This window comes from Helianthus annuus, chromosome 9 (assembly GCF_002127325.2).
Source record: "Helianthus annuus cultivar XRQ/B chromosome 9, HanXRQr2.0-SUNRISE, whole genome shotgun sequence".
Taxonomy (NCBI): domain Eukaryota; kingdom Viridiplantae; phylum Streptophyta; class Magnoliopsida; order Asterales; family Asteraceae; genus Helianthus; species Helianthus annuus.
Window position 1 is genome coordinate 113,237,645 of NC_035441.2, and position 12,897 is coordinate 113,250,541.

General features: G+C 35.1%; 2 protein-coding genes across 2 annotated transcripts; both read right to left on the reverse strand.

Annotated features, from left to right (window-relative positions):
• Positions 1 to 2,424: 2,424 nt before the first annotated feature.
• Positions 2,425 to 3,656, reverse strand: LOC110874528 (transcription factor LAF1). The gene is made up of 3 exons (XM_022123128.2): positions 3,421 to 3,656; positions 3,170 to 3,299; positions 2,425 to 3,094 (listed from the first exon to the last, which is right to left on the reverse strand). The coding sequence occupies exons 1-3, from the start codon at positions 3,524 to 3,526 to the stop codon at positions 2,560 to 2,562; spliced, it is 771 nt and encodes a 256-aa protein (XP_021978820.1). The 5' UTR covers positions 3,527 to 3,656; the 3' UTR covers positions 2,425 to 2,559.
• A 6,270-nt stretch (positions 3,657 to 9,926) lies between these two features.
• Positions 9,927 to 10,883, reverse strand: LOC110878206. Its single transcript, XM_022126477.2, has 2 exons — positions 10,194 to 10,883; positions 9,927 to 10,090 (listed from the first exon to the last, which is right to left on the reverse strand). Exon 1 carries the CDS (start codon positions 10,871 to 10,873, stop codon positions 10,361 to 10,363), a length of 513 nt encoding a protein of 170 aa, XP_021982169.2. The 5' UTR covers positions 10,874 to 10,883; the 3' UTR covers positions 9,927 to 10,090; positions 10,194 to 10,360.
• Positions 10,884 to 12,897: the final 2,014 nt, after the last annotated feature.

Consider the following 12,897-nt stretch of genomic DNA (forward strand, 5'->3'; position numbering starts at 1 on the left):
TTCAAATCTTCCCATCTTGAGTGTCATCCACGATGATCACTAGTTCTTCCTCTGGATCTTTCTTAATATCTGATGCATGTATTGCTTATGTTTCTTTGTTCCCAACATATGGTTCGGAACCTCTTGGCCAACTTCATATTGTACTTACACTTCTCTTTCCCAAATTTCTTCGCTCCTTGTAGTTTTTCCTTCATTTTATGATCTACACATGCTTGAGTTGCCTTTTCTTTCTTTCTTACTTAACTTGACCCTTTCTTTCATTACATGAAAATATCATTCACACAAGTTAAGGTATCTTATGTGAGTTAGTTTTAGACTTTTAGCGTCTCTATTGTCATGCCCGAGTTTGACCGCTACAATCTCCCACTTATCTTCTTTATTAACCTTGTTGAAATCTCCCATGCTATCCAGAATTGTGTGTAACTTTAATAAATTTACTTCATCACCTATTGATATGCGAGCAGGCATATGTTCGTCCTTTAAGATCATATAATCTTGAACAAACCACTATACCAACTTTGCGAATTCCACCTTAAACACAATTTGATGCCTCAATAACCTTTCATGTAATTTGAGCAATTCAGGATAATTCATACAGCTTTCTAAAGTTGTTTCTTCATCAAGATTTGCAGCACCTTTACTTTTGTTTACAGAATCATATACCTTTTCATGTAACACTTCATGCATCACATTTGGATCATTATCAATCTCCTCCATATAACACATCAGAGTGGTTTTCTCCTTCTTGAAATACAGATTCTCATCATTTTTAGCCTTACTACACAAATTGCCCTGCTTGACTACCTGCCCGAATTTCCCTAGTTGACGACCCCATAGCCAACCTTAGAACTTTCATATTCACAATGTTAACTAAACTTTTTTCTCATAGAATCTTCAACATCCGATTAAAAATTTTCTTTTTCCGTTTGATAACAAGTAGAGGCATCCAAATTTTCATAAAATTTTTCTAAATATTCTTGTTCCAATTCAACCTTTGATTTTTACCAATTAGAGGCATCCAAACATCCTTTTTAGACTATAGTCCCTACCATCTATAATGACTTCTATTACTTGATAGACTAGTTATGCTAAATTAAGAACATTTCCTTCCATGGTTGGAAGATAACATATGCAAGGAACTGTTTTCAACCTACCAGATACCGGTACTTTTGATTCACTCACCCTATGAATACAAACGGAATCCTTGATCTTCTTGTTGGTAGTAATATCAAAGTGTCTGTTGAAGACCTTGAATATCGCTTTATTACTGATAATGTATTTTAAAATGGATCAAGGTACCCAAATATTGTTTCAATCCCCTCTTCAGTACCCTTGACAAGGTAGTCGGTTTCTTGTGGTAAAGAACTTAAGTTTATGTACTTACTAGGGCAGATTGACGCGATGCGACCAATTTCTTGGCAAATGTAACACCTCACTCCCATTTTCCCAGGCCTCCTAACCGGAGCCTTGCCTTTGGTGTTGATCTTCCTCCATCCTTGTGTTGGAATCGTCTACTTGGTGAACTTAAAACATGGTGTCTTCCCTTTTGATCAAGCGACCCCTGTGCAACTCTCTTTCCCTTGTTGCTACCATGGGCTTGCTCTCCTTCGATGTACCTGACACCCCTCCTCTCGATTTCATCCCTGTTCACAAACATTCCCAAAGTAAAACCTGGTGTCCATGTGTTCTCTAGTTCACCCCTGCAATTACCTTGGCCTCCGTCTTCATGATCATCCTCCAAGGATAACTTACTTAGAGCCAAACTTTGGCTCTGATACCACTTTAGTTATTTTCATAATTGTCTTCCCAGGAATCATACTCAAGGTAAAGATCACGATGATCACATCGTTTCTCTATGGGTTATCGAAACAAACAAATTTGATTTAGAATTAAGAATTGATCGAGAGAGATAATGGATTGACTTTGACTTTAGATAATAACCACGATTACAATTGTTCATTCTTGACACCCTAAATACTATGTGAAATGTTTCTTTGGTAACTGATTCACAATCCGTTTTAGATAACCACTTGAATTGATATTCATGGTCCCATGCAGCGTACACAACCCCGATGGACTTAAATTGAACCGACTATTTATATTACTGACATCCGGCCCAAACATAACAATCATAAAAATGACAAGTCTTAACCCATTTTAAATTATTCAAACAATAAAGTATAAGCAACTAGCCCATTAACCGGTTTGGCTGATTAATTTGGCAACAAGTAGGTCATGACCTACTAACTTTCCCACTAGCACTAACAGTTGAAAGACATTAGACGATAACTACCCATGTTGCCCATCCACCACTCTTAAACTACGTGTGCATGGTTGGGTTCGATAGGGTACATATTAAACTTCAAATTGCCATAAGTTTACAAATACAAACAGTAAGTAAAAAATCAATAAAAACAGCAAAAGGAAAGACAAAAACTGTAGTTATTAGGGAGAAACCATGAAAGAACTCCATGAATTTGTTTACATACAAAGAAACTTATAATATAACATTAATGACAATCAATTTACAGAATTAGATGCTACTCACTTCCTTGTTCCTTACATATGCAACAAGTCTTCAATGTTGAAATCTCCACCGTTAAAGTTGAAAATTTGATCAATTTTCATTTGTGTATGGAACATATCTTCACTTGAATAATTGCTTAGACAATTGACTGTCTCACAGCTATCTATAGATCCTTCATATGATACCAAATCATTCACATGGGCTTTTTGGTAAGTTGACCCATTGCTAATCCCATCCCTACAAACCAAACTCTCACATCCACTAAATTCTTCTAGGCTAAGCCAATCTGAAAATAAAATCTTTGGTAATTTGTTGACTTTTGCGAAATCAGAAGAATTGAAACTTGGGTTTGGTGTAACCGAGCTCATGCATGATGATGATGATGATGATAGCGATGATGATGTTAATGATCCGGTATGTCCCATGTTCGTGTAGTTTGTACATTCTTGTTTAATCTGACTACCAAGATTTTCTGGTTTCGCCACTCGTTTTTTTAGATAAGAATGCCAGTGATTCTTTATCTCATTATCGGTCCGCCCGGGTAAATGTTGAGATATTAGTGACCATCTGGTCAAAATAATTTAAAAAATAAATAAGTTGTCCCATTTAATGTGTTAAATTGAAAAAGTTGATTATGCTTACTTGTTGCCAAAAAGGCCATGAAGGGTTAGAATAGTTTCTTCTTCTTGCATAGAAAATGCTCCTTTCTTTAACCCTGGTCTAAGATAATTAATCCACCTTAATCTGCAACTTTTTCCGTTACGTTCCAAACCTATACACGTCGGTATAAACCATCAGGATCGATAGTCATATAATGCTCAAACGATTACGAAAACTGAAACACATTGCGTTACTTGTGGCTGAAGAAAGAGCACATTGGAAATTCAAGTTACCTGCATTTATAGGGACAGCACTCCAACAACCATGACCATAGTTCATCACATAATCTTTTAGCTTTTGGTCCTCATCAGGAGACCATAACCCTCTCTTATGCTTCATCTTCGGCTTATTCGATTACTTGCACCTCAAGTAACGAGTTTTTGAGCAAAATAAAAGCTAAGGATCAGAGAATGAGTAGAGAAGTTGATGATGAATGATATGAACAACTGAGTTTTATATATATGGTTTGGCATTTAAGAAACCAACGACTGTCTTTATATATATTCCATTTGATAAATATTTAAATCTTCCTACCCAACACCACAGGATTAAATAAAGAATAATACCAAGACTTAAAAGTAATGCAGATTAAAGTCAAGTTAAACAAGACATATTAGAGACAATTATTTAAATTGATATGATTTTTAGATCCATTTATGAATTATGACGATAGCATTACACTTTATGGAATCTGATATGAATCAATGTTGTAAACAAGGCCTCGGAGGCCGAGTATTCGTCGAGTAATTGCTACAAGATAGGTTGTCGAGATGATTTTCTTCAACTCCGACTAATTATCAGGAATAGATTAAATGCGGTCAACCTCAGCCAAAAATATTGGATCTAGTTAGTCAATTCAGGCCGAGTTTGACTAAAAAGAAATAATTCCTATGTCTATCATAATATTAAAGAATGAATATCAATTTTTGAAATACTTTACTATTTGAACATGTATTTTTTTGTATTTATATTCATATTCATGAATTTTGTTATAAATATTACTAAACTTATTATTTTGACATATATATAATTTCCGAAAACTAATTTCTTTATAGTTTAGCATGTCCAAGTACTTAGGATCGGATCCCCGAGTACTCTCCACCAATGCCGAGAACTCGCAACTTCCCGGTTGACCGATCTGTGAGCGCCTAACGACTTCTACAACCATGATATGAACATCATGTAGTTGACCATAAACAGGTCAATGATCATATGCATGCATCTTCTGGCATTATGTATTACAAATCATACATTGATCTGCATTTGATGTGTTAATTTGGGCAAAGTGATAGTGCGTACAAGATCATTTGAAGTAGAGCAATGCAAGAATGGGTGGGATTTAGGGAAAACGTCTAAAAGTGTGAAAACGGTGAGAACGATTTTGGTGTTTACATGTGGCGTTGGTGCCAACTTACACTAAAGGTAATATTGTCAAAAAAATCTATGCACATGCCACTCACATGCAAAAACCATCCACTTGCAAGTCGCATGCATATTCCACCATCCTTTTTAAACTACCGTAACTTTTTTATACGTGATTATGTTTTTAAAAAGAATTACACCATAAAATTGAGTGTTTTATTATCTTTCCAGCGAGTATACTATTGCTATACTTTTGAAATAAAAAAATGACATGAACTGGGTGTTCAAATAAAAACGCCATAAAACGCTCAGTTCAGAAAAAACGCCATGAAAATACCCAGTTGGAAACGCCATAAATCACATAGTTCAGAAAAAAACCCTAGTTGAAAACTCCATAAAAACACTCAGTTCTGAAAATGTCATAAAAAAACTAGTTGAAAACGCCATAAAAACACCCACTTCAGAAAAATGCCATAAAAAACTAGTTGATAACGCCATAAAAACACCCACTTTATAAAAACGCATAAAAACACCCACTTCAGAAAAACGCCATAAAAACCCAGATCAAAACGCCATAAAAAACCCAGTTCATTTTTTTGGAAAACTATATCAATAGTATACTCGTTGGAAAAATAAAAAAAATGATGAGTTTTATGGTGTAATTTTTTTTAGAAAAATAATCACGTATAAAAAGTTATTGGCGTTTAAATATGATTGGGGAAAATGACATGTGATTAGCATGTGCACCCTTGTTTTGGATCTTTCAATTTTACCGCTCCTAGTAGTTATAAGGTTCCCATTATTTACAAGAATGTCATCGCATCATGGTAGCCACAAATCACAAAAATCTTATGGCTGAAAATCGTTCTTACGGTTTTCACACTTTAAATCGTTTTCTCTTGATCCCAATTCATGCAACAATCATATAAATAAATACATATACTTAATGTTTTCTTAACTAAATCATTTCGAAGTAGAGCAATGCAAGAATCATATAAATAAATACATGTACTTATGTTTTCTTAACTAAATAATTATCAAACCGGCCGATTATGTGGGCTGTTCCAACCCGATCGACCGGTATGTTCTTGTTCCTAGAACAATGGATGCCCAAATTGCTTTGGTTGTAATAGTTAAAATGATGAAATGATGACGCATTCTAAGGTGTCTACTAAAATTCGTTCTATGTTAAACATGCATTTTACGACAACAAAGTTTTCAAAACTATAAAATAAAATTAATGACAAAAAGCGAGGTTCGCATGCATAGTTTTAATATATCAACAAATGTTTGACTAACGTTATGATAATCGGAATGATTCTTGTTATGAAAAGTCTAATAAGTCCTCACCAATAAGAAATTTGATTTATTTTTTTTCAACAAAAATGTTTAACAACTTCAATTAAATAATAACCCACATGTCCATTAAAAAAATATTTAATGGGGTATTTATTTAATATCACATGTGATTAACTATTCATATACTTGATTCTATCAGGTCGGCCTACGATTTAACCTTAACTATTCATATACTTGATTCTCTCAGGTCGGCCTATAATTTAACCTTTTTTATATTTTCTACTCAATAACGAATTTATGTAAAAATTGATAAAAAGGAAACTACTGTTTTGGTCATGTAGTTTGATTAGAATTGAAGTTTTGATATTTTTTTTCAAATTTCTTCATCGATAGAAAAACAAATCTCAACTTTCTTTCTCCGCATTCTCACTCCATCTCGCATCGTTGGTAATTGCAAAAACCTCATCTTCTCTCTCATCTTCACCGACCAAAAACCTCTCACATGCCCTAGTGTGACCTACACCAAGTTCACAATATTATAGATCGTTCCATCCAATTTCAATCTAAGTTCGCAATTTCAATATGTAAATAGATGTAGATAACTTCCTCCAAAAAACTACGCACATACATATGTTACCTACTCGTTGCTTCTTACGCTTCTAAATAAAATCCACTTTATGATACCATATAGGAAATACACACAGAGGATTACGATATTTTGAGAACAACCTCGAGTTGAGTGAACTCGTAAAAACTTCATGTAGTGACTTTTTTATTGATATGTTTGCTAACATGTGGTATATGTCAAATAACATTTACGGAAATTTAAAATATGTGTGTATATATATATATGCAAAAAATAACATATGTGTAAAAAGAGTCATGTAATTAAATACCCGTCACTTTAGATATGTGTAATTTAGTTTTACATCTTATTTACATATGTGTAAACATAAATCTTTTCTTTTTAATTTTCATAAATGTTATTAACATATAAAATATGTTAGCAAAGAAAGAAAAACCTTTTATGTAGTTATTACGAGTTCTCTCAACTCGGTTAGCTCTCAAAGCATCGATCCCCTATACACACATAGTTACCTTTTAAAAATATTGACAAGCAATAGTATTATATTATAATTTAATAAAAGGTGCAATAAAATAATTCAATAACTAAATTTACCTCAAGACGTTTTGACTTGGTGTTATGAACATTAGTGAACGCTTTCAACATTATGAAAGTTGTCATGGTAGATATTTTGAGCTATCAGACCATTTCATCATATCACCCAGATATCATTCAGTGGGCATTTTCTATTTCATATTATTATTAATTAGATTATTTAGAAAATAAACACGTCAGCATGCTTCCTTTAACAAGATGCATAGCATGGCATCTTTTAGTATAATTTTCTCAACAATTATATGTCTTAAAAGCTTTATATAATATATTATTGTTGATTATATATAATAGTTATAAAATACAGTAATACCAATTAAAAAGACTTGGAATGTCAATGGTTTAATATATTAATCCAACAGGCATTGTCAACCAGTGAACAGCAGCCTTCTGTTTTATTTATAGACTTATAGTAATTATAAACAAGATATAATGTCCTGTCACTGGTAAGCACCAATGAAAAGGGCCGTTGAAACGATTAAATAATTTTGGTGTTTAAGAACTCGATCATCTTCACCGACCGTGGCCTGAAGTGTGATGTCAGCGTTTTATTAGATGTGGGCGTGGAGGAGCGGCGTTTATGCCCTTCCACGCTGCACATACCACACTGTCCTCCTGTGTTGTCAACGGTGTTGTTTAAAGCCCTTGAAGAATCCCACCAGCGTTGTGTTTATTTTTCATTGACGTAGTGTGCATTGGTTGGATGTGGCAGGTAGCCGTTGGACCTCAACGGCATAATTTAAAAAAGAAAAAGATTTTTTATTTTAAAAAGTTAATCACCCCTCCTATATAAAAAATTCACCACTTTCACCTCATTCATTTTTATAAAATCTCTCAATCTTTTTTTAAAAAATAATGCATCCACACAACCACAACTTTGATCTGAACAACTTGTACGGTTTCGGCGAACTACCGAACACCGCTTCGCCGCCTCAAGGATCTCAACCGAACCAACCATGTTTTAACGATGCGAACATATTAGCATACGGTCATCTTCTTGCCAAACTACCTTTTATTTTTCCACAACAACCGCTCACTCCTCTATCACAAACTCTATCTACACCTCAATCTGTGCCAGAGACTCAACCTACACCACCCAAATCCTCTACGCGAAGAAAACGAAACCATAAAAAAACGAGTCCGAAAAGGAAAAGGCAAAAAAGGATCGTCGTGTATATCCGTGGACAAACGACGAAGAGTTGGTGTTGACGAAAGCTTGGCTTTCGATTTCAGAGAATTCGGCTATTGGTATATTTTTATTTTTCTTTATTGTAAAAAAAACAGCTCAAACACAACCCCATAAAATGGCCATATAATTTAATACAAATGGATATATACCATTATTCCTCTCCTCTTCATTCACTCAAACCCTAAATCCACAGCTTTACATTATCACCTGGAACAACGGACTTAAGTTCTCCGGGTATATTAGAGGACCCCATCTGCAACAGATGGCGGTAACCGCCATGTAGCATATTTCATTTCAATTAGCCCTAAATCTGAATTCGTTTCCATTAGCCCTAAATGAGAATCCGATTGGAACCGATTATATATCATAAACCCTAGATCGATAACCATCAATCTAACCTGTACTGTATTGTATCGCCTCAACCACAACGATGTACATGCCACCTTTCCCTCTGCAATCTTGAAGCTGGCCGGTTGCTAGTAATTAAACCATGAATCGTCACTGCAGATCGTTGCTATAGTTGGAACCGTAGGGGTTCGCTGGAAAACTGTCGGCCGACACCCTTTTTCCCTCAGTCTCTCTCTACATAGTTGTTTGTGTTTTGTAAAAAAGAAAAAGGATAACAAAGTTGTAGACACCGTACAACAACTTAAACGAATGGAACAACACCATACAACATAATAAAGCTATAAAGCTGATGGTACAACATGTATTGCAATAGAATGTTAAAAATTATAGGTATATATTGTAACACCCTACTTTTCACGACTTTCCTAAATTAGAAAGCTTGTCTTGTAAATCAATTTTTGGAAGCTTATTCCTCTTTTAATCGTATTTCGTTTTATCATTGCGAAAACTGAGACTTTATTCGTAATAAAACCCATTGTTTTATCCCAAAGTAGACCTTATGTATTCGTTACACTTGTACATCTTGATTCATTATACGTTGATTCCTTGTTCTTAATTCTTAGGGTATAAGGAGTGGTTAAACAGTTTAAAGTGGCAAAACATTGAACCGACCAATCAGAGCGTGCCATGTCAATTAGGCAAAAGTGTTTAAACTTTGCTGAAAATTGTTGGCATTGGTTTAAACACTTGCTGAGTGGCAAACTTTATTTTTATTTTATGTTTTTTTTATATTTAAGATAAAATGGAAAAAAATAAACTTTTTAAAAATAAAAATAAACCATTACATTATAATTAAAAATAAAGCATTACATCTGAAATAAAAATAAAAACATTACATTTTTAATAAAATCTAACTTAAAAAAAAAAACTAAAAATCACAAGGCCATCCATATTTTTTTGCGATCTCCCGTTTTCTAGCGAGTGCGACTTCCAACATCTTCGGGTTAAGGTCGTCGGTAGGCCGATTATACCACTCAAAGTCCTTCTCGTACATTGTTTGTCGCAACGCCTCTCGTTGCTCATCGGCCAAGGTCAAATATTTTTCTTCTCGTACACGTTTAATTTCCATTATCTCTTTTTTCATGGCCTTGTACTCTTCGAATTTGCTTGTTATATCTCTTGGATCTTCGTTTTTTGAAGACGGCCCTTTGTCCTTTTTCTCCTTTCTCGTTTGTCGTCTTGGTGGTGGTGGTGAAGGATCCTCGTTTATGTCGGGAATAGTGAAACCGCTTGAGATTTCGACATTCGGTGATCCTCGGGCATAATTTCCCGAATCCGAAGACTTTCTTTTTAGACCCGAACCGGAGCTTTCTTCATTCAACAAAGGTACCGGCGACCACTTTTCACTTGTTCTAACAACCTCCCAAGCCGCAACATGAGCGAAGTCAATATTTTCTTTGCTTTTGTAATCCTTTAACGCTTGTTTCATTACATATGCGTCGTCACTCCCGCTAGGACGTAAACGATCCTATAAAAATTAAACCGTATAAAAAAAATAAATCGTATAAAAAAAATAAACCGTATAAAAAAAATAAACCGTATAAAAAAAATAAACCGTATAAAAAAATTACCGCTTGATGATATAGACCGTTGAATGTGTTAATTTTTGTTTGCATCGTCACCCATTTTGATCGAACTTGGTGGTGGGTTCGATTACTTCCGCCAACCGTTTCGTTAAAGTGGTTAAGAACTTTCTTCCAAAAGCTATCCTTCTTTTGTTGATTGCCTTTTCTTTTATTCAAAGTGCAATGAACAAAAGCCTTTGCCAACGCCTCTTCTTGTCTAGGCGACCAATTTTCCCGTTTGGCTTTTGCTTTTTTTCCGGTTCATCCGCAACATCTTCATCATCCGCAACATCTTCATCAATATCATGTAACTCATGTTCTTGTGTTTCCGGCACGAACTCCTCATCGGCGTCATCTTGTTCGTCTTGGGTTGGTGATTGTGACATTGGGTTTTGAAAAGCAAACGGGTCAAAAGCATTTTGCGCTTCTTGGGAGTAATCATAATAACCGGCTTGAGTCATCCTCGGACCGTATTGCATCCAATTTTGGGTGGGTTGGGTATCATAACCGAAAGGTTGATGCATGGGTTGGTTAAAATAAAATGGAGGTTGGGTGTGACTCGCAAACCCAAGTTGCGGATTAAACGGGACACTACTACCACCCGAACCACGTTTATCTTGAGGCCTCGACTTTGAACCGGACCCTACCATTTTCTTCTTGCCTTCACCCTTCTTTGAGCCTTCCATATTTTTCAAAGTGTAGAATAGAATGAGAAAGTATAGAGAGATAGGTGTATTTTTTTAAAATGTTTGAGTGGTATTTATATAGGGTGAAAAAAAATTTTAAAAACAATTTTTTTTTTAGGGTCAAACGGTAATATTACTGTTGGGGGTAATTAATTTGGCAACTTTCATCTTTCTCGATTCGGTATTCCCTCACCGCCATTTATGTTTTGCCGCAGACCATGTTGGTTGGCGGCGGTGTTTGCCGCGCGGCAAACGGCTTTGCCGCCCCAACCTCTCAACCACACCGTATGCCCTTATAAACATATCAAACATACACCATTTATACGTTTTCATGCATGTGTTTACGACCATGATACTTACGTATACTTAATCGTACTTCCTCATACTTGTTTTTATGTTATTAATGCTTTACAAACCTTATACTATGTTTATACTTTGCAAAATACCCCTAAAACACAACCAAACCTTCAAAAATAAACTTCAGGGACCAAAGGTTCCAAAAGGCAAACTTTATTTCGGAGAACTAACCCGTCCCGTCGCACGATGGGGAGATGGTCTTGCTGTCGCGCAGCGCTACGGCGTGAATCCGCCAGAATGTTGTTCAGCTTTGATTATTGGTTGATTTTGGTTTTGTTAAGTGTGTTTCTTACATTTAATACTCACCTAAACCAACCCTAATCACCTCCTATTTAACCCAACTCACTTCCACTCACTTACCACTTTACAAACTCACTAATCCTCACCCAAAACACTCCAAATCTGTAGCTAAATCTCAGTTTAAGGTCAGATTCAAGGCAGGAACTTTCAAGTACAAAAACAAGCATAACTTCCTCATTTCTTCATCTTTTTCAATGATTCTTCTTCCTAAACACTTGGAACAACCTTAGGTATGTTTTCCACAGGTTTTTCATGGAAAACCAAGGTTGGAAAATCACCATATAAGGCTCCAAACTTTCTGTTTTGATTAAACACTTGATTAACTCACTTAACTTGAGGTTTCTCATACACATTCCTATGTCCTTATGCTCATAATAAAATCTATGGTTAGGTGGGCTTAAAAACAAGGATGTGACATGTAAATCCAGAGGTTTAATCCTCACAAACATTCTGTTTTGATAGGGTTTTTTACCCACAAGTGATGAAAAAGCTTAGAACTTGAAGTTGTGTGATCACTTGGTGTTTTCTTTGTTAGACGTTATGTATTTCCATTTCCTTATTGTATGTATGTCTATGACCATCCTTGTTGTCTTATGACAACTTGTGTATTGGTGACAACTAAAGAGGTGCCTAAATGGAAGATTTATCTTCCTACCTCCTACATGACTTCTATGACATCTTTGTGATAATCTTGGACTAATAACCTATAATATAAACTATATAAGATATATATAATACTTATAATAACCTAACTTTTGATGATAACCTAATGGTTATTTGTCAAAATAGTAGGTTACACCATATAAGAACATAATACTCATCACGATTCTAATGGGTACTTTAACCTATGAAAACATTCAAATCCCTATAGGTTTCATAGTGTCAAGAATGAGTTTTATGTTCTAGATGGTTATTTTCTCATATATCTACTTTCCATGTACTTCTAAATTCCGAATTCCGACCTTAAGCATACCTTGAACATGTCACACCCTGACTTTTGCGGAAGCGTGATTATTGGTGTGACTTTCTTAATACCATAGCATTCAATCATAACAACGCTATATGATAAAAAGCATAAGATGCTCATCCATTAATTAAGTTTAGAAAACAACATAACATAAATTGTCTGAAACGTCGACACCAAACTTTAAGTTACAACCATAACTTGTTTGAATGAGTTCACAAAGACTCAACAAAAGACATTAACTAAAACCAAGTTTAGAAACATGTATCCCGTCCAGGAATAGGATACATCTCCTAAACTCTACGACCACGGATGACATCCTTTATTCATGACGCAACTTGACAACATGCACACACCTACCATATCCACTTATTTCCCTGAAATACATGTAGTTTGAAAACAT

Excerpts from the sequence above, each read along its gene's own strand:
- LOC110874528 (XM_022123128.2), bottom strand. The coding sequence starts at position 3,526 with ATGAAGCATAAGAGAGGGTTATGGTCTCCTGATGAGGACCAAAAGCTA. Across the intron at positions 3,300-3,420 it reads TGCTGTCCCTATAAATGCAG|GTTTGGAACGTAACGGAAAA; the intron begins GTAACTTGAATT and ends CGACGTGTATAG. Across the intron at positions 3,095-3,169 it reads CATGGCCTTTTTGGCAACAA|ATGGTCACTAATATCTCAAC; the intron begins GTAAGCATAATC and ends TATTTTGACCAG.
- LOC110878206 (XM_022126477.2), bottom strand. The coding sequence starts at position 10,873 with ATGGAAGGCTCAAAGAAGGGTGAAGGCAAGAAGAAAATGGTAGGGTCC.